General features: G+C 31.5%; 6 protein-coding genes across 16 annotated transcripts; 4 read left to right on the top strand and 2 right to left on the bottom strand.

Annotated features, from left to right (window-relative positions):
- The first annotated feature begins 104 nt into the window (after positions 1 to 104).
- On the top strand, positions 105 to 3177 carry LOC139991970 (adipocyte plasma membrane-associated protein Hemomucin). Its single transcript, XM_072012396.1, has 4 exons — positions 105 to 246; positions 327 to 535; positions 770 to 1055; positions 1141 to 3177. The coding sequence occupies exons 1-4, from the start codon at positions 137 to 139 to the stop codon at positions 2246 to 2248; spliced, it is 1713 nt and encodes a 570-aa protein (XP_071868497.1). The 5' UTR covers positions 105 to 136; the 3' UTR covers positions 2249 to 3177.
- Positions 3164 to 6067, bottom strand: LOC139991981 (protein C3orf33). 6 transcript variants are annotated; one of them, XM_072012420.1, is made up of 6 exons: positions 5929 to 6067; positions 4293 to 4401; positions 4147 to 4206; positions 3874 to 4075; positions 3700 to 3806; positions 3164 to 3633 (listed from the first exon to the last, which is right to left on the bottom strand). In XM_072012420.1, exons 2-6 carry the CDS (start codon positions 4362 to 4364, stop codon positions 3370 to 3372), a joined length of 705 nt encoding a protein of 234 aa, XP_071868521.1. In that variant the 5' UTR covers positions 4365 to 4401; positions 5929 to 6067; the 3' UTR covers positions 3164 to 3369. The 6 variants fall into 6 exon arrangements, with proteins under 6 accessions (XP_071868521.1, XP_071868518.1, XP_071868517.1 ...); XM_072012417.1 differs by lacking the exon at positions 5929 to 6067 and adding an exon at positions 4964 to 5060; XM_072012416.1 differs by lacking the exon at positions 5929 to 6067 and adding an exon at positions 4934 to 5026.
- Positions 5021 to 6497, top strand: LOC139991977 (uncharacterized). Its single transcript, XM_072012413.1, has 3 exons — positions 5021 to 5160; positions 5241 to 5464; positions 5716 to 6497. Exons 1-3 carry the CDS (start codon positions 5125 to 5127, stop codon positions 6455 to 6457), a joined length of 1002 nt encoding a protein of 333 aa, XP_071868514.1. The 5' UTR covers positions 5021 to 5124; the 3' UTR covers positions 6458 to 6497.
- Positions 6472 to 24019, bottom strand: LOC139991965 (RNA helicase aquarius). Its single transcript, XM_072012381.1, has 15 exons — positions 23691 to 24019; positions 22976 to 23612; positions 22703 to 22881; positions 11431 to 11544; positions 10981 to 11084; positions 10776 to 10887; positions 10480 to 10693; positions 10136 to 10184; positions 9827 to 10062; positions 9354 to 9741; positions 9022 to 9270; positions 8584 to 8941; positions 8238 to 8494; positions 7025 to 8159; positions 6472 to 6942 (listed from the first exon to the last, which is right to left on the bottom strand). Exons 1-15 carry the CDS (start codon positions 23772 to 23774, stop codon positions 6712 to 6714), a joined length of 4347 nt encoding a protein of 1448 aa, XP_071868482.1. The 5' UTR covers positions 23775 to 24019; the 3' UTR covers positions 6472 to 6711.
- Positions 12853 to 18327, top strand: LOC139991975 (probable G-protein coupled receptor Mth-like 1). Of its 5 annotated transcripts, none has more exons than XM_072012409.1 (8): positions 12860 to 13022; positions 13429 to 13516; positions 15611 to 15869; positions 16257 to 16549; positions 16643 to 16721; positions 16800 to 16960; positions 17062 to 17299; positions 17430 to 18327. In XM_072012409.1, the coding sequence occupies exons 2-8, from the start codon at positions 13432 to 13434 to the stop codon at positions 17626 to 17628; spliced, it is 1314 nt and encodes a 437-aa protein (XP_071868510.1). In that variant the 5' UTR covers positions 12860 to 13022; positions 13429 to 13431; the 3' UTR covers positions 17629 to 18327. The 5 variants fall into 5 exon arrangements, with proteins under 5 accessions (XP_071868511.1, XP_071868510.1, XP_071868509.1 ...); XM_072012408.1 differs by having other exon boundaries at positions 12862 to 13022; positions 13350 to 13516; XM_072012407.1 differs by having other exon boundaries at positions 12862 to 13022; positions 13345 to 13516.
- Positions 19845 to 22660, top strand: Mthl5 (G-protein coupled receptor Mth-like 5). Of its 2 annotated transcripts, XM_072012402.1 has the most exons (3): positions 19845 to 20193; positions 20283 to 21208; positions 21333 to 22660. In XM_072012402.1, the coding sequence occupies exons 2-3, from the start codon at positions 20410 to 20412 to the stop codon at positions 21983 to 21985; spliced, it is 1452 nt and encodes a 483-aa protein (XP_071868503.1). In that variant the 5' UTR covers positions 19845 to 20193; positions 20283 to 20409; the 3' UTR covers positions 21986 to 22660. The 2 variants fall into 2 exon arrangements, with proteins under 2 accessions (XP_071868503.1, XP_071868502.1); XM_072012401.1 differs by having other exon boundaries at positions 19845 to 21208.
- Positions 24020 to 24311: the final 292 nt, after the last annotated feature.

Genomic DNA, 24311 nt, shown 5'->3' with positions numbered 1-24311 from the left:
GTAAAAGTAGTAATTCTTTTTTCTCAGTGCAATAGGTGTTACGATGAAGGAACATTAAAAGAGCCTCTTAGTGTTTTTAAAGTTGCTCGTAAAATATATCATATCTTTAAAATATTCATAGCCGATTGTTTAAATAATGGGGTACTTAAAGTCAATCGGTACCGTAATAATATATGTTAGTTTCTTCTTAGCTGTTATTACCTTTTTACCAGGTATACCCCCAGAAGCAGAATATTCCGAATATAGGTATGATATTTATTTTATGATAATATAATTGTCAAATAGGTAAAACAAATAATTATGATTTTTTACTATAAATATTTCAGTATGAAACTTCCTTGGGATTTACAAACACTAAAATCTGTAACAAAGATTCGACTACAAGGTCCTGAAATATTATTCTCTGGAGAAATCAAAGGTCCAGAATCTTTTGCATCCTTTAATGGAGAAATATATACTGGTATACGTGGAGGTTATGTTGTGCAAATTGAAGAAAATCGAATTAAGCCTATTGTAAAGTTTGGACAAAAGTGTGGTATGTTGTAATAATTATTAGAAAATATTTATATTAATTTATTTACATTAAATATTTATTATTATTATTCTTTCTTTGGAATTCTTCTACATATTGCTTTCACAAAGATAACAAATTTAATAGTTTAAATACAAACATACTCAGATAATAAAACTAGATTTTGTTTTAAAAAATTAACAAAATTACTAAAATGTTTAAGTAAATGCATATCTTGAGTAAAAGTGGTACTTACAGATGGGTTGTGGCAAGAACAAAAATGTGGTAGACCTTTGGGTCTAAAATTTAATGATAAGGGAGAACTGTTTGTTGCTGATAGTTACTATGGTATTTTCAAAGTAAATGTTAATACACGACAGTACATAAATATAATCAACAGTTCTGAACCTATTGATGGAAAGATTCCAAGAGTGGTCAATTCATTAGATATTGCAAAAAATGGAGATATTTATTGGACAGATTCATCTATAGATTTTCCACTTCATGATTCTACCTATACATTATTAGCTAATCCGTCAGGAAGGTAAGTTTCAAATTTAGTTAGTATAGTTTAGTTTGGTATTTAATAAGTGTAATATTTATATTTATATGTAAATACTTCTTTACAGGCTTATTCGATATAATGCAGCAACAAAAAAGAATGAAGTATTAGTAAAAAATATAGGATTTGCAAATGGTGTCTTACTAAGTGATGATGAAAGCTTTCTGATTGTACTAAGTACTCTTAACTCGTACATTATTAAATATAATATAAAAGGTTCAAAAGCTGGACAAAAAGAAATCTTTGCAGAAGGTTTACCTGGTCTACCTGACAATGTACATAGTGATGGACAAGGAGGCTTTCTAGTAACTTTCATTTTCACTGTAGATTCTGAACATCCTCTTTTAGCTCAATCTCTGATACCACATCCACATATACGGAAAATGTTATCAAGACTACTTTATTCAATAGAAGCTCCATTTAAATTATTGCAAGATATTTATCCAAATTACTATTCGGAAAGAGTTTTATATACAGTAGGTTCATTTGATCTTTCAAGAAATACAGTATTAAAGAGTGATTCAATAATATTTAGGATGGATAAAACAGGAAAAATTTTGAATGTTTTATACTCAGAAGATACAGATATTACTGAAATTTCTAGTGCTTATATACATAATGGATATTTATGGTTTGGTTCTCCTTGGAATGAATATATTATGAGGGTCCCATTGAAGCAAGCATTCCCAGATTTAACACTTAATATGAAACCTTCAGCTAAGAAGGAACAAAAACAGGAAGAATCGCTTTTAACAGTTTCAGCTACACCAAATATTAAAGTAGAGGCAAAATCGACAAAATCAACTGTTAAACAAGAAGCAACTACAAAACTACCTCCGAAATCAACTGTTAAAGCACAAACAACACAAAAACCAAATTCAGATGCAACAAGACCAAAGGAGACCATACAGAAGTCTACAACATCACAACCTACTACCACCAGTACCACTACCACTCCAAAACCAACAACATCATCACCTAAAGCATCTGAAAAAAATTCAAGGGAAATTAAGAAAGATAAATCCAATTCACAAGTTAAACCTGAAACATCACAACAAAGCAATGAAGCAAGAATAAAAACAAAATCTGAAGATTCTGTCAAAAAAAATGATTATGAAACTCAGACTGCAAAATCCAAACCTATGAAAAAAAATGAAGATTCTACTAAAAAATAAACCAATGTGTACAAGTTGAAACATCAGTCCAAATTTAAATTAATACTCATTGTATTATTCTATTCCATGTTAAAAGTTCTACATATTCCAAACATATCGATTTATTTGTTAGGTTTTATGAAATTATAACGTACATATTTCATACACATTTCATTCTTTTACCGGTGTAGGATTTAGTTTTTACTTATACTTTCTAAACAATGTTTCAAAAAAGGTGATATTTAAAGAATTCTTTTATTTTATTATATATTAGTTTTCATATGTCAGATCTGTATATAAGATTAGGAATGGTGTTGTTTCTGTAAAACATTCCATATTATGATATATATACTAATATAATATTTAATATAAACACATACATATATACTGATGTATATATATGTATGTGTATGTATGCATTTTGTAAATTCTGATTTTATTTAACTGCATAATGAAGATAAGGTCCAAATAAAAAGAAAAGAGAATCCATTTTGTTATAGGCAGTTATATTGTTTTGATATGAATTAACATTCCAGAACAAATTGTGAAAAATAATAAAACTATTAAAATAATTGTTCTATAAATAAAATAATTTATATTAGAGATCACATTTGCTTATAAATTACATATTTAATTAAAATGTTTTCTGTGATTATAAAGATATCATGTGTGAATCTTCCATTAAATTTTTAATTTCTATTTTTGTATGTAATCTAGGATATTTTTCTACTTCGAGTATAATACATATTATACACAATATATGTATGAAAATAACAATAATGTATTACTCTTTGATGCAAAATGTTTGCAGATATATATTTGTCTTTAACTGGGTATTATATATGCAGATTAATTTTGGACATAAATGGTGTTAAACAATGTTCTTAATTTTATATAGAATTTGGTAAGGTTGTATAACTGATATAAAAATAAATGTTTGCTTTTTTAAATATTGTCTTTTACTTCTATGATTTCGGTTATTGCTTCTCCAGGAACAAGCTTAAAATTTGAAACCTTTAAGTACATATTTAAAACTACTATATGTTTACTATTACTATAAATATTTTTAATATATTACAAAAACGTATATCAGCTTTTTTTAAATTAAGATTTATAGAATTAGAAGAATTAAAAACCTGTAGTTAAATATTAAGTTGTTGTGCTATAAATGTAGGCAGTATTGATTTCAATTTATTATTTAAATTCTGTTGGATTCGCCATAAAATCGTAGGATTTTTAACAAAATGCCAGTGTCCATTTCTTTTATTTTGTGCCCATTTTTGTGCTTTCAATAAACACTTATGATAGCTTACGATGTCTTTATCTTGTATTAATGTCTTTGGAGAATCTTTTGCTACTATAGCAAAACCAAGTTTTGCTAATTCTTCACCAATTTTTATTTGTTCCTATAAAATTTAATATTGTGAATTGGTGAACTGAAAAAAAGAGCAAGCTTAACAATTCCTATTTACCTTATTTCGCTCTATAGATACTATACAAGTTACATAGTCTTTTTCTGTGGCTAAAGGTATGAAAGTTATTTCTTTTCCACTAACAATTGTTTGCAACCAACTAATACCTAAAAGCATATTTTTTTATTTTATTAGAGTAATACATTTACAGATGTTTAATTCATCATTACCTACCATTAGCTGTTACATCAAGACCAGCTACTTTAATTGGTAAATATGTTGGCCTACTTAGTCGAGGCAAAGATATTAATGGTTTGTGATCAACCATTAAAAGTGTACCATAATTAGGTTCTATATGTATCACAGTACCTTGAAGTTGAACTTTTCTTTGTAAAAAGCGAGATGGTATGCTGGATGGTTTTCTAAATTTAGCAAACTAAAAATACGACAATAAAAGATATAAAACATAGAAATAAATGAAACATTATTAGTATTTATTATACATACAGGTCTAATTCGATAGAGTGCAATCACTAAGCTTATACTAGCAATTCCATAACTGAATATCTGAAATTAAAAATCAATAAATATAATTATATTATATACATAAAAATAATGTTTGTGTGTAAAATAAAATGTAGGTTAGAACATACCTTCAACGTCTTGGTATCTGTTTCGCTAAAAATGATAAATCTTTCTAAAATATTTGGCTTTTTCTCTGACATTATTGCTTTTATTTTTTCTTTAAAGGCAGTATGGTACCTGAAATACGTCTATATGAAAATACTTTATCGCGTATATATTTAGTGAAATATTTAATCATCAGTTATTTCTACATAAATTCTTCGATTATGAAAAGCTTAAAATAGCGAATGTTCGTACATTTTTCATATGAAAATGTTTAATTTCGCAGATACGTATATAAAATTTTAAATTAACATAAAAGATATAAACATTTACTTATTATTTAATTCCATTAAGATTAATATTTCTATGAGAAATATATTATTAATAATTCATATTATACCAAGTAATAATATTGAATTTAAATCTAATTTAATGCATGAAATAACGCATTAAATAATTTATGTATGTATCAAAGTTAAATTTCGACGAAGTGATATCATTTCTTTATAAAATAAAAATTATTTTAAATAAATGATACAATATAGCTTTATCGATTTTTCATATATAAATTTTGTATACTGTATAAGAATTTATGGATTCTGTTAATAATTAGAAGAGAAATTTTTCTTCTTTTTACACAAATATCTTAGTTAACTTTCATATTCACATATCTGACATGTGTGAGTCGGTGCATTACGTTGACATAATACCGGAGCCAAGGTGACAAGCGGCTATATTAAAAAGATTATCGATAGAACTTCTTGAATAAATTGAAAACAAAAAACTCGTGAAACAATAAGAGCAAGTAACTCACGAAAAAATAATCAAATTATTAATAATTTACAATATATTTTAAAAATGTTTCGTGATGGTCAATATTTGGAAGTAATTAAGGTATCTCATTTAACAGCTGCTAACAGCTGTCAATAGACGATCTTGCATCTGCACAAGTAAAACAGAAGCTGTGTTCGTAGGCTTCGAATGATTGTTTAGTTACGGCTGTTGTTACTGTTCAAGAGAAGACTATCAAAATTAAGGAGAAAAAGGTTTCAACTAATAAATGGCTTGATCTTGAGGATTGGGTGGCACTGTATAAAATTTTGGAGAAAGCAATTTTGCGCAATGTTCAAACAGAAGGATCGCCTCAAAATTTTAAGAAATGCAAATGTAAAAAATCTACTCGACAATTGGAAATCACGTAAGCAAAATCATTTTATGTTCGATATTAATTTCAATTTTACTTAAGTTATGCTATTTTTCATATATATTTATTTATATAAAATATAAATAAAGTAATTTATATAAAAATTATATTAATTTTTAATATTACATATAAAAATATTGCCTTTAACCTATTACATTACAATTTAAAAAATATGTACATCAATGGTTACATCATGATATATAATTATTGTTAGTTATTTACATAGATATTTTTACAAACTATAGATATACATTTGAACCATCAGAAAGTATAAAAGATGTTACATCGTTACCTACTATTAGAGTAAATGTTTCTCCAGCAAAGAAGAAATTAGAAAAATCGGAATTACCCAAAGTAACAATAGAGAAAAAAGATATTTTGAATCAAATAACAGAAAAGCCAGTCAGGAAGACTTCCAACCATATACATCAAAAAGATAGTAAGAATACTTTACTCACAAAATCAGGAAACAATGATTTAGTAGTGAAGGAATCGATTAACACAAAAAATGATAGAGTTAAAAGATGTCTACCAGTTGACAATCTGGGAAATGATATCTTAGAGGAGTATGTACCAAACGCACCTGTGACGAAAAAGTTATGCGCGAACTTGAACTATATACCAAGTAGAAAGAGTACATTGGAACAAATCCAAGTATTTTCAAATGAATATTCTCCTATAGTATCGGATAATAAGAGCGTAGCGGACGTAGTTCGATATGTACCAAATTCCATGGATTCATCAAAAGTATCTTATGAAACGTATGAACCTAGTGGTACAACCATTATAAAACATCCTGAAGAATACATTCCCAATTCAAAGGGAATTAAAGCATCTATCGAGGAATATTATCCAGATTTTACTAGTAAGACAATGAAATTTGATGATAGTTATGTGCCATCAAGTGTTCAACTAACTAACGAAAATTCGAAAAAGTTACTAGAAAGGCACAAAAAATTACAATCAGAAAAACACACGTTAAGATAAAAATATTAACAAAGTGAAATATGAATCTATTTATCTAAAACATTTTTAAAATGGACATGAAATACATAAAATATATGAAAATCAGAATATGATATTTATAATAAATATAAATATTCTTTAATCTTACTATAATAACTTTCGACATCATGTCAATGTAATAATAATGTATAATTTTAATAAAAAAATGCGTATTTTCAGTAAAAATATTTGTTTATTATTATTTAGTGCTCATTTATAGATCTATGAGCTTGTCTCTAACGATCACTGCCTTCATTTTCCGAAGTTAGGTCCTCAACTAAATTTTTAATTAATTCAAATTTTGATTCTTTATTCTCTTCTTCTTTGGTATTTTCCTGCTCATCCTCCATTTGATTAATTTCTTCATCATCCGTATCATCATCTGCTCCAGGATGGGCAGGAACTTTGTAAGATGGACTGTTAGGTGTTTGCATCATACCTGGTTTCTGCCATACTTTTTGTGATTCCTGTAATTAATTAAATGTTATTTATTGCTTTTTACTTAATTATGATATGAATGAATATAAAGAAAGTTTCTATATAACTTACTTTCATACCACTAACTTTTTCTATGTAATAATCGTAGACAAATTTAGCCATATGAGGCATATCTTCAATTTCCATTGGTGAAGTAGAGAGATTAGCATCATTAAGTCTTTCGGTAGGATAATGTTCTTGAGGAAGAAGTTGTAGTTTTAATGGCCGCTGCATTAGCTGAGCAAATGCGGGTGTTAATTCAAAACAGTTGTTAAAAAGTGACACTCTAGCAAAAACATAAAGGCCAAGACGCGCTCTTGACATAGCGACTACTAATCGTCGTGCATCTCGTAAGTGACCGACAGCTCGAGTTTTCACGAGAGATAGTAATATATAGTCGTTTTGTTGACCCTGATATTTATCAACTGTTGTTACTTTATTTGGTCGACCTATCAAAGGATTGCTAGCACATCTTATGTTTATTACGTCTCTTATTAAATGCTTTTGTCCATTATAAGTAGTTAATATACTAATTTTGTCAGCTGGATAGCCCAGAAGGCGCATGTACATAAATACAGCTACGCAATACTCAGCTTCAGCGAGATTTTGATAAAAGTACGCACTGGGTTCACTTTCACCCACTCCATTGAAATCTTCGACATTAATAAGTTGAAAATCATATAAGAATCCAGCATTTGCCACTAAATATTCTGGGCTATTTTCCACATGTGCAAGATTGCCCAATTTTTTATAACGCCAGTTGTATAGATTGCAGATGCTGGGTCTTGCACGACCTTGACCATCGAGATCAACTGTAGGAACACCCAATCGTACAAATCTTGCAAAAAGAGATTGTTCCATATTTGAATATTTCTGAAAAGCCATGTTTTTAATAACTGGTGGTAACTGATGATGATCTCCTATCATTATCCAACGTTTCAATCGATTATATCCATCTTGTGGATTCTGTAGTAATAACGGTATAAAAGTTTCAATTTCTAAAATTTGAGCAGATTCTTCCATGAGAATGTTGTCGTATTTAAATCCCATGTCTACTAGTTCACGTCTTTTAAGAGCAGCATGAGTACAAGTCATAGCAATAACTTTTGCTTCTTTGACTAATAAATATTTTGATCTGTCTAAGCCAGATCGTAATAACTCGAAAGCTCTAAACTCTTCTAATTGAGCAAAAATCCGCTCTATATATCTGCAAGAATGATATTTAATAAAAATTTAGTTATAAATATAATTTCTTATGCAAAATCTTTATTTGATATAAATTTACCGAAAACAACTGCATGCTATTTCAAGATCTTCTTCATACGAATTTCGTTTAAATAACGGTTTTGGCGCATTATCAAAGAATTTATGAAATGGAAATTCTTCATCTATGATAAAAGCAGCAGGTGCATTATTTCCTGTTCCCTGTTTTTGCTTAATTCTGGTTTCAAAGCGTTCCCATCTTGTTAGTATTTGATACATGAAAAAGTGACCTGCTGTTTCGCATGTATATGCGACATCACCTTTTACGTTTAACGATTCCTGAAACCATTAATTTTGTACATTTTATACATGTAAATTATATGTGATAGATATAATACATATTGTAGTTCATATTGTAAATTACAAACCTGTAATCTTTGAACTTCCATTAAAAGATCCAAACGTTTAGCTAGAACATAATTAACTCTACCGTATCTGCTGAAATCTTTCTCAGTTTCTAGCGCTTCTTCGCCATGACCAAGACGCAATAAATGTCTTTCATCTATATCAAGTGCCATGATTTTCTCAAAAAGTTGATTCAGTGCTTGATTAGAATGTGTAACTATAAGGGTTCTCTGATTCGGGAAATTATGATAAAGATTTGATATAATTTGAACAGCGACATCCGTTTTACCAGTACCAGGAGGACCTACAACAAGCGTCAATCCTGGTTGCATACCTGCACGAATGGCTTCGACCTGCGTTGGTGTAAAAGGAATCTGATTTCTGGAATTAAATTGTATGTAAAATTATTATACATAACCTTTGCTTTATCATTAAAGAAGGAAAAAAATAGTTCCTCATACTTTTTTGGTTCGTTAGCTTTATAAGGGCCTCTACTGGGTGGCACATGAGGTTCAATTTTGATAACTTTCTTTACGGGTTCAACATTATGTTTCGCAAGTACATCTTCAAATGTTAAACGAAAAGGACGTACTAATTTCGATTCATCATTGGTAGAAACCTTAATTTCATATTGAGGGAAGCTATTTTTTAAATGATTTATATCAAGAAATGTATCATTGAAATCCATTGACGCAATTTCATTTGGCATTCTACAAGAAAATAAAAATATGAAATATCTAGAGACTTTTAATATTATTGTATATTTCAAGTATAATATCTATATTTGATGTACCTAGAATAACGAGCAGCACCAGGATCACCATATCCAAGAATTATGTCATGCAACCAATAAGGTACGACGCATTCTGTATTCATAAGCTCTCTTATCGTTTCCAAAACTGCTTTGAAATTATTCTCTTTAGGTTTACGTCTCATTATGATGTTAAAACTTTCATATACATCTTCACCACCATGGCTAGCGTTATCCATATCAATCCTATACTGATTACAATCTAGCCAAACTCTATACGTGCGAGTATCTCCAGGTAAAATCGGGCGTGGTTCAGGTCCATCTTCGATTACTCTACCGTTTGAATCTAGCATACCTTCAACTTCACATCCTCGAACAGTTGTTAATCCAACTTGTGGTACAAAAGGTAGTTTGTGACTGTATTTTGTACCTGCATGTTAAATTATTGACTTAATTGCTTATTTTAATTACATAAAGTACAATAGAATAATTAAAATTATTTGATGAAATCTTACCGATTGGGTTTTGTGGTTTAACTGTAATGAGGAAACAGACATCGTGTTTCCGGAGGTTTTCCCATTCAGACTTAATTTCTTTACGAACACTTAAATTTATTGTGACATCAGCACGTACTCTGGATGGTCTTTTCTCGCCAATATTAGGTTTCGCTACCTCAACTACAGCAAACTGTGTAATAGGTTGAGCCATTCTAGCCCAACCGCCGAAGTAAACACCACCATCTTCGGCTCGCCTAGATAAAATACATTATACTTTTATTAATATACTTTTTAATGGTTTCAGTTTATTGAAATATAGTAATTTACCAAGGGCTTAGTCTGCTCACAGCATCTTCGATATCTTGCCGTATTTCATCTATAAATATTTCATATCATTATTTACTGTACTATATTACAGGGTGATTTTTTCGCCAGTTGATTCAAATGAAATTCTTCCACAGTGATAACATTATGCTAATCTATACATATGATTTAACATCGCAAATCGATAATGGCTCTGTGTTAGCTCAGAGACGACTATGTGTGTGTATATCCATGAAATAAAAATGAGAGTGTTTATTCGCGATATGATTGGCGACGTTGGTTTTGTATCAACTAGTGAGAAGATCATCCCATATTACTTCAATTAATTACATTTATTCTGTACATACAAGTTGATTCAAGTCGGAATAGATTGAAGTTTCTCAGTAAATAATCGTGCAGAGTAAGAAATTGCAGATTCAATTTTGGTAAAGCTAAACAACCTTCGCCAGAAAAATATTCTGTCGGTACAATACTCTCGTTCCAAATGATCTCTTCTGTTGGATAAAGTGGCATTTCATTGAGCTCCTCTAACTGAGAAGCTCTACGCTCGTGACGTGAAATCTAAAGTTTATATTATTCACAATGTTAAATCTATATTTTCTATTTCTCTTTCTTTTACTAATTTTCTTTTTACTTAACTTACCAAAAGTTCTCGAAGAAAGTCTATATCATACCGGTACCAATTCTCATCTTTCTCGCGTTCTTCCGATGGTACCAAACTGAGGTAACTCGCAATTGACCTTAGCTTCTCTTGACTGAAAATTCGCATAGAGATAAAATATGAAAATGATTTATAATTCTTTAGAAAAAGCGTACAATAAATAAGATATAAATTGTCAAGAGATTACCTGAGCAACCCGAAGTGTTTATAAAGAGCTTCTCTCGTATCAACGCTCGCCACATTCGCCAACGCAAAGCTTCGTAAGTCTGGGAACTTCGCAAAAACTGCTTTCTGTGCACAGTTCGAATTTTGTTTGTTGGTTTATGCTTTTGTACTCCTTTGGTTTTAATATGTGAATGCCCATTCTAATGAGAACGTTGATGATTTGACAAATGATGCGGAAAAATCGTTTCAATAATACATAACTCGAAAGTTGAATACTTAGTAACAAGAATTAAAATATCAATTAATAGCAAAACAAGTAATTTTGTCATTTTCATTATTTGATAAGAAAGAATATTTTATTTCTTTTCTTGGAATTGTCTACTTCTTTTCGATAAAAAGAAAGATAAAAAAGAAATTTAATTTTTAAAGCAATAGTTTCTTAAGCGTTCGAAATATATGTTATATTTTATACCTGAAGCGAAGTAATTTTAGTGTAATGCAATTGTGTCATATCGTGATCGGTGAGGGGGTCGCCGCTTTCTTCATTGATTTCAAACCTCGCGTAAAACTTCAACATTTCTAATAGCTGTAAATCGAACAAACAAATATAATCATATATATCAAATATAATCAATAATATTTATCACGCCATAATGTAATAAATAAAAGTAAATGTCTATGATAAATAAATATGTAGACTATTAAAACTATGCAGATACGTAATACGTTACTTCGTTTGACACTATAACTATTCACAAGTGATTTCCGAGGTCACTTTCTATTGTTTAACTATTTTTTATGTTTTATTATGCATATATCGAATACTAATCCATTTATTTAATATACAGCCTATCCCTTAATCAGCTTTCCGCTGTTTCTATCAATAATTACTTTATAAATACACATATCTATGTCCATTCAAAGTTCACCTCGGTAGAGATTGATGAAGCAATAACACTGCTTAATCATTCTCCACGACGAAAATATTACGCAAAAAAAATACCATTAAAATGAATGAAGAGACGCCTGCAAATCAATTATGTTTGCGAGTGCCAATGTGGAGTAAATGTAACATTATTCAAGGCTGTGTCAATTGTCCAAGATTATAATAAACCATGTCCCGTCAGAAAGATCCTGTGAATATATGCGTAGCACACTTTCTACATTATAACGTACGAATAAAATCAACATGACATTAATTTCCTATTAACGTATTAAACTTATAAAATCTTATCTTCCATTAGTTTATTCAAGCTTTGACTTTGACGTCGGTCTCTCCGTAATTTATGATAGGTGGACTAACGAAGAATACTGCCCTTCTTAATTAATATTTCCATCTACCATCTCGAAATTGGAAGAAACCTAAGTTTTACCGTTAAACTGCGGTTGTTCATACGTTTATAGAAAATTTTAAGGTGAGACAATTTTTTGGATATACGAAAAATATACAAAATATCCTAGGTAAAGCATGCGTTACAGTAATCAGTAGATGAAACAAATCTTTATGTAAGTTTCGCTTTTTTTTTTAATTATATTGATAAAAATATGAATTTATAAATGTATAATTATATATAAACTTCCATTTTTCTATGCCAGTTTATCTCTTTTTTTGTTCATTTTGAAATACTTAATTATTGTCTCGTAACAGTCTGTACAATATAATTTTACTTAAAAGATATTAGAGATTAAATATCAATTAAGAGGGACAGAATAGCTAAGGAAACGTAGAAGATGGGAAGAGGATCGTAAATTAGAATAAAGGCATCGGTGAACCTGTTCGACAGGAACCCATTCTCCTCGTGAGGATACAAAGGCACACTGAACACTGCACTGGTTGTAAGCCAGCCAAGAGATCTCTACTTCGACCGCAGTGGGAGTATCTTATATCTCGGACCGGCTCATCAATGCTTCATCTACAATTGTTCAGTACCACGCGTAACGCAAGTGTGTCAACGTGTCTGTCTGGTTATCTGCCACTTCTTCGTTTTACAATCTTCATTTGTCGTACGAGTAGATCGAGTAATTCGTTCTAATAGTGAATGGATAAACTAGTGGCTATAGAAGGTGACTGTTTTTTCTTCTTTTTCTTTAAGAACCGATCGAGATCAGTTTTTCGCCGATACGAAAGCGCTTCGTGTTTCGGTACAGTTTTTCTTAAATCAAGAATCCAGATGATGAAAAGCTATATCCGCTGATAATTTACATTCTAACGTTGTATGTTTATCAAACGGGATAAGAGTATAAAATTAGACAAATTAATATGCTAAGTCGAGTTTAAATAGCGAAGGCTGTTTTTGATCGGTCCCAAGATTCATCTCTAAGATTTTGTTTCAATCTTTCATCAGACAACAAAAAAGACAATCCCTGTTTTGAACTTCTGCGACAGTGAAGATTGCCAGGTGTATATGATTAATGGAATTAAATTGATTGGCTATTTAGTGAATTTCACTGAAATAAGCTCGTTTTGCATTAGATGAAAAGAAATGTATTAATAAAAATCGGAGAGATGATGCTGAATGTGAATTATAGCAGGCGTTCGGGCTCATTGCCAGTCAAAGGTACGTAAAGTTCCACTGATTGGATTATTCTGATTTTTATTCTTTGTTTATCTCCATCTGTGTGTGTGTAAACACACACACACACACACACACACACACACACACACACACACACACACACGCACACGCACACGCACACGCATATTCTATTTAGCTGTGTTAAATATTAACTCAACTACTCGTCGAGTTTTTAATTCACTGTTCGTGATATATTTTGAAATTTCGTCGTGTCTTCTGAATAGATTTTATTGAGGAAAGGTATGTTGTGTGAACTACGTCGTAGGCATTCTGAAGATGAATACTAGTTAATACTTAGATTCAGATAAATACTAGATATTAACTTAATTACTCGCCAAGTTACTTGGAAATTTTGTCGAATATACTGAATAGATTTCATTGAGGGAAGGATATGTTGTTGCAAAGTACGTCACAGATATTTCGAATACTAGCTAATAGTTTGCCTTAGATAAATAACCAAACAGGCCTTGAATTCGTAATAGATTTTACGTTGTAACGAATGTTTGACGCGTAACACGTTGGGAGATTTTGTTTATGATAGATTAAGACGCACGTGTGTTTTCAGGAATTTTCAACGAATTATTCGACGGAATGACGATGTAGATTTTCTCGTTCGAGAAAGAAGCATGAAATTTTACATGCAAAAATACGTGTTGCATCACGCGAGAAAAGAAAAAGAATTTACATGTCTGTTATTTCCCTTCTCTCGTCGATCACGGTTGAAGCGACTGATAGAAGGAAAGTGTCGAAGCCAGGGGCAGTAAAAATCATAGATATGCTCTATGTGCGTCAGATATATTGAAGATGTATGGCAAATAACGTTATCACGAATGATTAAATCATTTTATATTACTAACTTCCGTTACTTCACGAAACTATCTCTAATAAATAGGAAATTCTATAAATACGAAGTCTGCAATACTTGATTCTGCCATTCTCGCGTGTGTTTAACGAACTTTTCATTCATCTTCTTTATGAGAATCCGATGTTTATTACTGAATGATACAAATGAAATACAAATGAATACGAACGTGTATCAATTTTGGGATATCAATAAAATTTTTTCTGATTGTACTCATTTAAGTAAAATATAACTTAACATTGTAAAGTATTATAAAATGACGATACAAATAATACTTCATTAACGTAACCTTGTAATTGAATAAATTGAATTAGCCGCATTGATATCATAGGAATCGTAAAAAACAAGAGAAAACACGTGATGCACATGGCTCAACGAAAAAGAGCAATGGTTTGTGCAGACATTGAGGAAGCCAAGAAAAGGGCATAAGGAGCATTCTCGCTAACAGAAGCACAAACTTTTCTTTTTTCGATCCAGTCATTTCATACTGCATACGTGCATAACAACCACTATTGAACTATATTAATACAACTGCGTCTTTTTAAACGCGAATCTCTTTGTTTCCCAGACCGAACGTGCTCGATATTCAATTACCGATAACGAGAACAATTTTCTACAATATATCATATCTTATCAAGAACATAGAATTAATCATTTTGTTAAATACATTGTTTATAATCTTTTTACGCGGGCAAAAAAAGAAGTATCGACCTACAATGGATATTAGAATGAAAGAGATGTTCTCTCTCGTCTTATTCCTTCTATGAATTATTTGCCTTCATTCTGACATCGTTAACAATTTCATCATATTACCACTCATTTTGCTACCAGACTAGTAAGCACTTCCTGAAACGTAGAAAAGATAAAGTATTGGAATCGTTACGATATCATAGCGATATTCGTGAAATCCCTTTTAAGCTTTCAGATTGTATCGATACATTCGTGATATTCGTCACGAGTGCCACGAGTTCGAAGTAAATGGGTGCCTTTACGTATCAAATATAAATACGTTTCTAATACTCATTTATATACACAAAGATCGTACGATGGAGATTCTCGCTAAAAGTACTTGAAAACGATCTTTATAGTTCCATATATGTAGCAATAACAAGTGTGTGCTTCGATATATAATAATTGATATAATCTACTTAATTCTCATGAAGAGCGAAACTTTCACGGTCGAATGTGACTGAGGATGAATTACCCTTTTCCAGAGTTGCTATGGATCAGTCTATTAATGTTGGCGATCACATGGAGTCAGGCGAAAGACAACAATTGCTGTTCGGATGGTCTCATGTGGTTACATACGCTGAATTGTTCTGATGGCAACGCGATTAATCTCGCGTGCTCATTTGGTTGGTACATAGTCAATCCTGAGATGCGCACGTTCGATAACTTCACTATAATCGAGGAATATGGGAAACCGTGGCTGCAGTTTGTAGACACGGTATCCACAAAAATAGAAGCAGAAAGGTAAACGATGTGTGTCAGTTGCATTTCTTTCAGTGACGCAAATCTTTTTCAAGAAGTTTGTTTAATCTTCAACTGTTATCGTTGGGTCATAGGGGTCCATAACAGTTCGCTCATATATCTTAATTTGTGTGGTGTTTATCACATACAACACAGAGTGAAAGTTAAAATAAATAAATAACTAATTTCTCGTGGATCACGATCCAGCGACACTAATCGACGATTAAAGATAATCCGTGCAATCGACATAATACTGTTTGTTAATATTCTTCTTTCTATTCTATCTTCAAAATATGGATAAAACAGGATTTAAGCTTATTTGACACTTAAATATGTTAAATTTTATTCATTTTTTTTTCTTTTATATTCCTAATTTAATTAAATATTCAGCTTCTGCGTGGCAAGAAATCCGAATACTGGTGTCAAAATTGCTTTGGTATGCACGGATATCGAATACGACGGTATTCAATGGAGAAACACATTGTTCTGCACCCTGAGTATCATATCGGCCATATTTTTGATCATCACCTTGGCAGTTTATGTTTTGCTACCAGAATTAAGAGAGATTCAAGATAAAGCAATGATGGCCGTAGTCACGTCATTAACAGTTAGCTATATCATTCTTTCCATTCAGATGTTGAGGCAGCAGCACGATGATGATTATCATATATGTGTCTCTCTAGGTACGACATGCTGATAATCATTTGTTTATTCATATCACAATTACTCATTTACATTGTACGATTTTTAAATCAATAATTCATTTATTCTTCTAGGATTCATTCTATATTTCGGTTTTATGGCTGTTTTCTTCTGGTTAAACATCGTCTCATTCAATATATGGAGAATAGTTTGGTAAAACCAATAAAGTCGATAAAAAGATTTAAAGATCTAGTTCATTCATATTCATCATTTGATTTGTTATTCCTACAGGTTTAAAGATTTCATGATCGGAGATAAAATGCTTTTTACTATTTATTCTATTATCGGCTGGAGTGGACCATTATGCTTATTAATTGCAATTTTGATTACTCATCACGTAGAAGGAAACCATCTAAAACCCGGTTTTGGAGAAAGTAGCTGTTGGTTTAATGGTAAGAACAATATCTTTCAAAACCTAACGATCTTTTAATAGTCTCCGTTATTATATATTAATCATGTTATTGAATAACGACTATCGTCTATGTTTTTATAGGACATGAACAAACGTGGGCGTATTTTTATGGGCCAATTAGTATTTTATTGACATTAAACGTTATCTATCTCGGCCTAACTGGTTGGCGATTGTGGCATCAGTATCGTGATTATAGCGGAAGCAAATTACGAGTACTTCGTTTTAAATGCCTGCTTTACGTCAAACTGATACTTTTCATGGGCGTAACATGGATTTTTGAAGTGCTTTCATATGCTGATCATAGTAAACAAGATTTCTGGTAATTTCTATCATTTTTGTTTATCAACAAAATAAGACAATCTCGTCAAAGAAATTAATTTTCTCAATTGCTAAGATATAGTGACACGTTGATGCTTGATTACATACTTTGATTCTTAATTCCAATTTAGGATACCGATGGATATATTGAATGCGTTACAAGGCTTTATAATATTCCTCTTGTTGGTTGGGACACGAAAACGAGTGAGAAAGTTGTTGGCAAAGAAGAGACCTTGTGGGATTGGCTTTCCAAAATCTTGGGCAGCTTACGAGGATGAAGAGTGCGAGGAAGTACTACCTGAAGAAGTCGAATTATCACAACATGATTAGTATTTATAAAAATAACTTTGTTTCTTTTTCGTCGCTAATAACGTAACGTAATAAGACGTGTAGTTTCTTTTTATACCAATATATTCGACTAGTCGAAGATAATCATGAGTAATGACAACGAGACAAAGAATTACTTCTATTTAAGTAACATAGTCGTATAAAGATCGTATAGAATTTAATACTCTTTTAATGAATCGTCGTAAAATACGTTTTTTAAGAATCTCTACAAACATTGCCCAGCAACAAGTATCGTGTTAATTATCGTGTCATTTATTATCATACGATTTTTGCTGATCTGTAGATTAGCTAAAGAATAAGAAGGTTCACAACTCATCATGGCAATTTCGTGTAATCTAGTAATTTTATTGTTTTCTTCGTAGGCGTCCGTATCAAACTTTCTCATTCTAATCGACTGACGCGACACTTCCGAGACGACGATTCACCTTACATCATCATGTACTTCTGACGTCTTTGAGTCATTAAAAACGTGTTAGTCGACAGATATCGCAAACGTTAAAACTACGAACGCTAGAGCACACGAAATATGAGCGTAAACATTCAAAGTTGCCAGAATACTTTTTATTACCATAACGAACAAAATGAAAGTGTTCTATCTTAAAATAAATATAATAGACAGAAAAATGAATTATGTGAACAACGTCAATTAAGTATGATAATAAAATTAAGCGTCATTTTTAATTTAAGCATTATATCCATTGGCATAGAAAATCCAGCTAATTTTAATATTAATTCACGTAAGTTTTATATCTTTTCCTTTATAGAAATTATATTTATGTCATGTAGAAATAGATAGGTAGAATTTTCTACAAATTAAAAAATTTTTTAATTAAAACATTTAAAATAATCTACGGTGTGCAAAAAGAAGTAGAGTAAAAACTAAATTATCGTTAATACGCTGCATTGAACAATCGTATTTCTCGTTGCGTGAAGCTATTACAATGATTAAACAAAGCAATCTGCGCGAGTAACTAATTAATTTGTCGCACGAAGACGTGATAAACGAGAATAGTGCAAAACAACAATGACGTGTGTGGTGGTTACCCACATATTATTATGAGTAATGCTAGTATCGACATTGCAAAAATGAGGATTTGCATTGTCGTGATACACACACGAATGCAACGTGACGTTTTCCATGGCGACGGAACATGTTACTGATCAATATTTTAGCAATGCAAAGGTTGCTGCTACAGCGAGAAATGCGAAACTTTTAATACCTTAGCAGTGACTCGTATGCAAGACGATTCTTTGGACTTCAAGTTCGAATTACCGACAATTTCAGAATATTTTTATTCTTTAATTTATATAGAGTAATATAGTATAACAAACAGTGAATTATCGTAAGATGCTTTAGATCTTAATTTGTACACGTATAAGATAATTTTCCGTCGAAAGATGGTTATTTATGTAGAGATTGATTGTTTGATTGATGCTATCCGTAACATTTGTAGCGTAGTCTATCTTGTTTATATATTATACAAATGCGATAAGTTGCACTGTAAAAATAAACGTGCAAATAATAAAATAAATATGTCGTTAGTATAAATAAACGTATTATGATATATGATAATCGATTTCTTACATTGAAAAAGATTTCGTATGATTTCAATTTTCGTTATAGTCAACGAGAGTGAGTTGAATTGATTGAAAAATATGTCCAAATTAATCGTTTCTTTGCAATAATAATAATAATGCAAAAAAGAAGGAAATTTTATGAACTTCCAATTATGATTATTATATCCCCTGCGAATAAGATTCATAATTAGAAGCTGTGTGAAATCAAGAAACGCGTTGTAATTTCAAGGAGCGATTGTGCAATATAATACAGATATATACATATGTATGTATCTCCAGCATGCGTCTAGACCTGATTTCATTCCTAAACTATACTATAATAAACTATACCTAACAATTACAATCTTTTTCGTATACATATAGCTATTAAAATGTCATTTCACTACTTCAAACCTGCTGATTATAAGTTATATGTCACTATACCCAATTCCAGGGCCTGTTCTATAGGCATGCCTCAAGATAAGTTTCATCCATAAATTTCATTAAGTATTTAGAGGCCGCTTAAAAACTGCGAGACAAATCGCGCGTATATAACAAAGCACCAGTTAATCGTATAAAGTATGAAGTAATACCATTGCATAAATGCCGATAAATGTGCTATAAATAATTATGTTATAGATGATTATATCATAAATATTCGGATCATATAGCAAGTCAAACTTTTACAAGTTAAATTAACACGAAGATACGAATATCGGAAGAAGAAGCAACGAAGCCAAAATGCAAAGTAAACGAGAAAGGTAAAGATGAGTATACGAGAGGAGGGAGAGCGATGAGGCAGCCATAGGGAAGGGGGAAAGAGAGAAAAAGAGAGTAAGCAAGCCAGCGTGCGAGTGAACAAACAGAAGAGAAAGAGAGATAAAAAGATAGTGCAACAGAGAATGGGAATGGATGCGATGCGATGGCGGCGAGTATGGCAGGGGTAAGTCTCGCTAGGCGGGTAACTACTACCGCAGGCGGCATTGGCAGGTATGACGATGAACACACGAGAAGTCCTATTATCGTTGCGTTAAAATGAACGAGTGAATAACAACGCTGTTAAAATAACGTCAAGATAGCCGTCACGAAATCGATCACGAGCAACGCTAAACTCGGCCACGGCGGAAAGTTGGTTGACGAATGAATGCACGGAACCAATGTATGGAAACAAAGACACGAGAGTAGGAACGGTGCCGATTCGATGACATGTATTATCTCGTGAGTACGTTGCTTATCATCGTTGGTATATTGGGGAATCATCCCCTTCTTGCAAACACAGACGGGAAGGCAAATTTGATCAGCGTGGCAAAGTGTTGCGAGCACAACGAGCTTCTTGTAGACGACACGTGCACGCCATTGACGGAAACGAACGAGACGGAGTGGAGACCGGAATTCATCGAGGAGAAGGTCAATGGTATATCAAGGAGCAAACCGGTTAAACCGAATTATCAATTGAAGATTGGAAGACCTAAGTGTCAACCTAACGAGCATCAATGGAATGTATATCATTATCGATCAGGCGAGGATCGGCTCGCGATACTGACAACTGGCGTGTTGCGACACTACACCACCGATTTGATAAAGGGAAAGCAAAACGAATATAATGGTGCATTTGGATTCGACAATGCAGATTCAATGGACGAAGATGATCTCGAGACGGTTTCGATTCATTATGATTATCCGTTCGGACATTATTGCGCTGACAAAGCAATTTTGAGCAGAGATCGACTGGTAGCGATGTACGCGATGATTTGCGTACCCGACGTAGTCGTTACATGGTCCGATACAAATTATTTGATGAAACACGCCATCGATCCCACCTTTCATGCTATATCGATAGCTAGTTATCTGGTTGTCGCGGTTGTCTATTTTGTTCTACCACAACTGCGTGATCTTGTGGGAAACATGATAACTAGTATGACTCTGTGTCTTATAGCTGGGCAATCTGCGTCTACCGTCAGGATTTTCACGGAATTCGGCAATCACATCAGTTTTATGATTGCCGGTATGAAATACATGAATATTCATAAATATTCAAGCTATTCGTGGAAAATTAAATTTCAATTCCAATTAGGATATATTCGATTGAAAAATGCTTAACTTTTTACGAAAATATTTCTTTCTTTCAGATACCGTCATGTATGTCTCCTTGCTAGCTGCATTTTTCTGGTTGAACGCTTTGGGTTACTACGTATGGAGCACTTTCCGTTCGCGAAACGTATTTTTAAGAGTAACTGACGGCAGGAAGTACTGTTACTATTCTACGTATGTTTGGGGTTCAACGGTTTGCATAGCGGGCACTGCAATTTTTGCACACTTTGCCTTAGAAACTAATAAACCTGTCGTTGGCGGAAAGATATATCCACCTCAAGAAACAATCGGTTGGCTCGGTATTTCCGTACTATTTACATCGATCGCATTTACGATAATGATTGATTTATCTTTCGTATTAACAACCGCAAACAGGATTAAAAGAATGAGCACATACGGTCGAATTCATCATAAAATGAAATACAGCTTTAGAATGTTCGTTTTTCTGTTTGCAATAATGAGTATCGGTTGGCTATCATTCCTGCTATCACGACTGAATTACGAAGCGTTAGAATATTGTCATATCGTTATTAATTTGCTACAGGCAATTTTAATACTATATGTTTGCGTATTTGGACAGAGAAGAGTTACATTCTTACTTGGTAAAACATGCAATTGCTGTAATTCAGGCGAAAATATCGAGGGCCTTGATTGGGGCGAAGAAATGACTGCCATTAACGCGGGATATTAAACAATTTTTAAATCGTATAATCGATTATGAAATTCGATCTCAAATGAAATAATTTTGTTCTATGAAAGCATTGTATTTTGCACATTTGATTGAACATATCAAGTGAAAAGCATATTTATAATGATAGTCTGTATCATAAACCAGTGCTCGACAAGGAATATATCATATTAGTTAATATTAACAAATACATGTTTTATTAAGGCAGGAACATAACGTCCATAAATAGTAAGCTAAGGCATTGTATATAATGGTATTTAATTAAAAGAATTTTTAAAATCAACAAAATTATATTATTCTAGGAGAATATAATATTTATATGTATCATTGTTGATAGATTCATTGCTTTTTACATACAAACTTAAATATATCTATACTAAATATGTATTTATCTATTTGAATAATTTGGAATTTATAATCATAAGTGCCTTGAAACAAAATTTCCTATGCCTTATGAAAATGTGCACTTATCTGTATAAGATATAACATTAATCGCAAAATATATAAACATCCATAAACATTATCATTGCATCTATCATTTCTTATAAAAATATCATCTTCTAAGGAATTTTTTACTTTTAAGATATTCATATAATATTTATATTTGTACAAACATATGACTTTTGTAAATGGTGTATCATTTTTATAAAATCAATTTCAATATATCCTTTTATACTAGATATTTCTATTTATTTGAAAAACTTGAGAAATAAAACTTACCTGGCCAAACAATTCACCTTCTGGACGATGTAATAAATTGGATAGCTGACACCTCACTACCAGATGACAATCATCCATAACAGTATTGAAGAAACGTCTAGTTGGTAATAGAGCTTCTAAATCTATTACTAACTCAAGAAACCTTTCACAATATCGTACCTTATCTGGTAAGAGTGGCCCTATTGAGAAGTAAATACCAAATTAGAATATTGTACCACAAAAATATTTTCGAACAATATAAAACAGATTAGATTTTTATTTGGTTTAATTTACCTTCCTCCGGTACTGTTTCCAATATTGTCATAAATTTTATCATTAATCTGTGTAAAAATTTACGTTCCCACTCTAACTTTTCTTTACATTCAGGATTATCTTTTTTCATTATAACCTTCCAGTACTTTCTCCACTTTGGATATTTTCTAAACTCTAATTCTCTACGACCTTGTTGCAGTGAAATCCACATAGATAATGACACCAGCCGTTTTACTTCTTCTCTGACTAATAATACTTCCATAGAATTAAAACAATGATTCAAAAAAACGATCAATGCTGTTTGTTCTTTCAAATCAAAGTCCATTATACTGTCTTCAAGGCATGTCTCTAAGACTTTTTGAAAAAATTCAGAAAAATATTTTGGAAGTTTCTCAAATACTTTCCAAACTTGAACACGTTCTCGAAATTTTTCATTCACCATAACAACAATGGACATGGTATGAGCACGAGTTGCAATTGTTGTATTGTAATATGGCCATAGAAAATTTTCTAAATACTGACTGAACTCTAACATCATAATTCTTCGAATAGAAAATTTAGATGCACATATTTCTTGGATATAAATATCTTCTACTATTTGTGAACTGAATGGAAGATGTGAATCCATAGTATGTGGTGCCCAATATTTATTTGCAAGCTGTAATTATTTAATAAAATAGATGTAAAGAAAAAATATATGTAATTCATGTAATAAAATAGATTTAACTATAAATACCTGTGTTATACGATCAGCATTAATCTGTTCCACTGTGGGAGCAGGATTATTGCTTTTAACTGTCATAGCGTTTTGATTTTCCATGTTGGGTCGTTGACTCAATTGATTTTAAGGTTAAGTTTAAGGTTAAGATTAAAAATTAACCAATGTTAGACATGATAACAAGTAATATGCATTTGTGTAGTAAACTGTATACAGTCATATAAATCATTTATTTCACTTTCTTTCCAAATAAATCTGTACTTACTACAATTATTCAGATTTACCAGCAACTATCAAACAGCACGTACTCATATAAAATTTTTATATTTTCATACACACAGTACCACGATTGTCATTGGCTAAGATAAAGATCCAATCATTTCTGTTGGTTAAAGAGAATATTTTAAAGCGAAAAGTTAAGTCATATGATTGGTACATTTGCAATTGTTGATTCCTTTATTATTATAAATAATATTGTTAATAAATTCATAATTTTACAATCAGATATTAATATAAAAGAGGATAGTAGAGGTAAATTCATATGTCTCTTTCATTTTTATATAAGATGCGCATTTTGTTATTCCTTTCACTATATTTTTCTTTGTCTATTAATGAATGAAGAATGAACAGACTTCCTTG

This window comes from Bombus fervidus, chromosome 11 (genome assembly GCF_041682495.2).
Source record: "Bombus fervidus isolate BK054 chromosome 11, iyBomFerv1, whole genome shotgun sequence".
NCBI lineage: Eukaryota > Metazoa > Arthropoda > Insecta > Hymenoptera > Apidae > Bombus > Bombus fervidus.
This window is presented reverse-complemented; position numbering and strand designations above follow the sequence as displayed.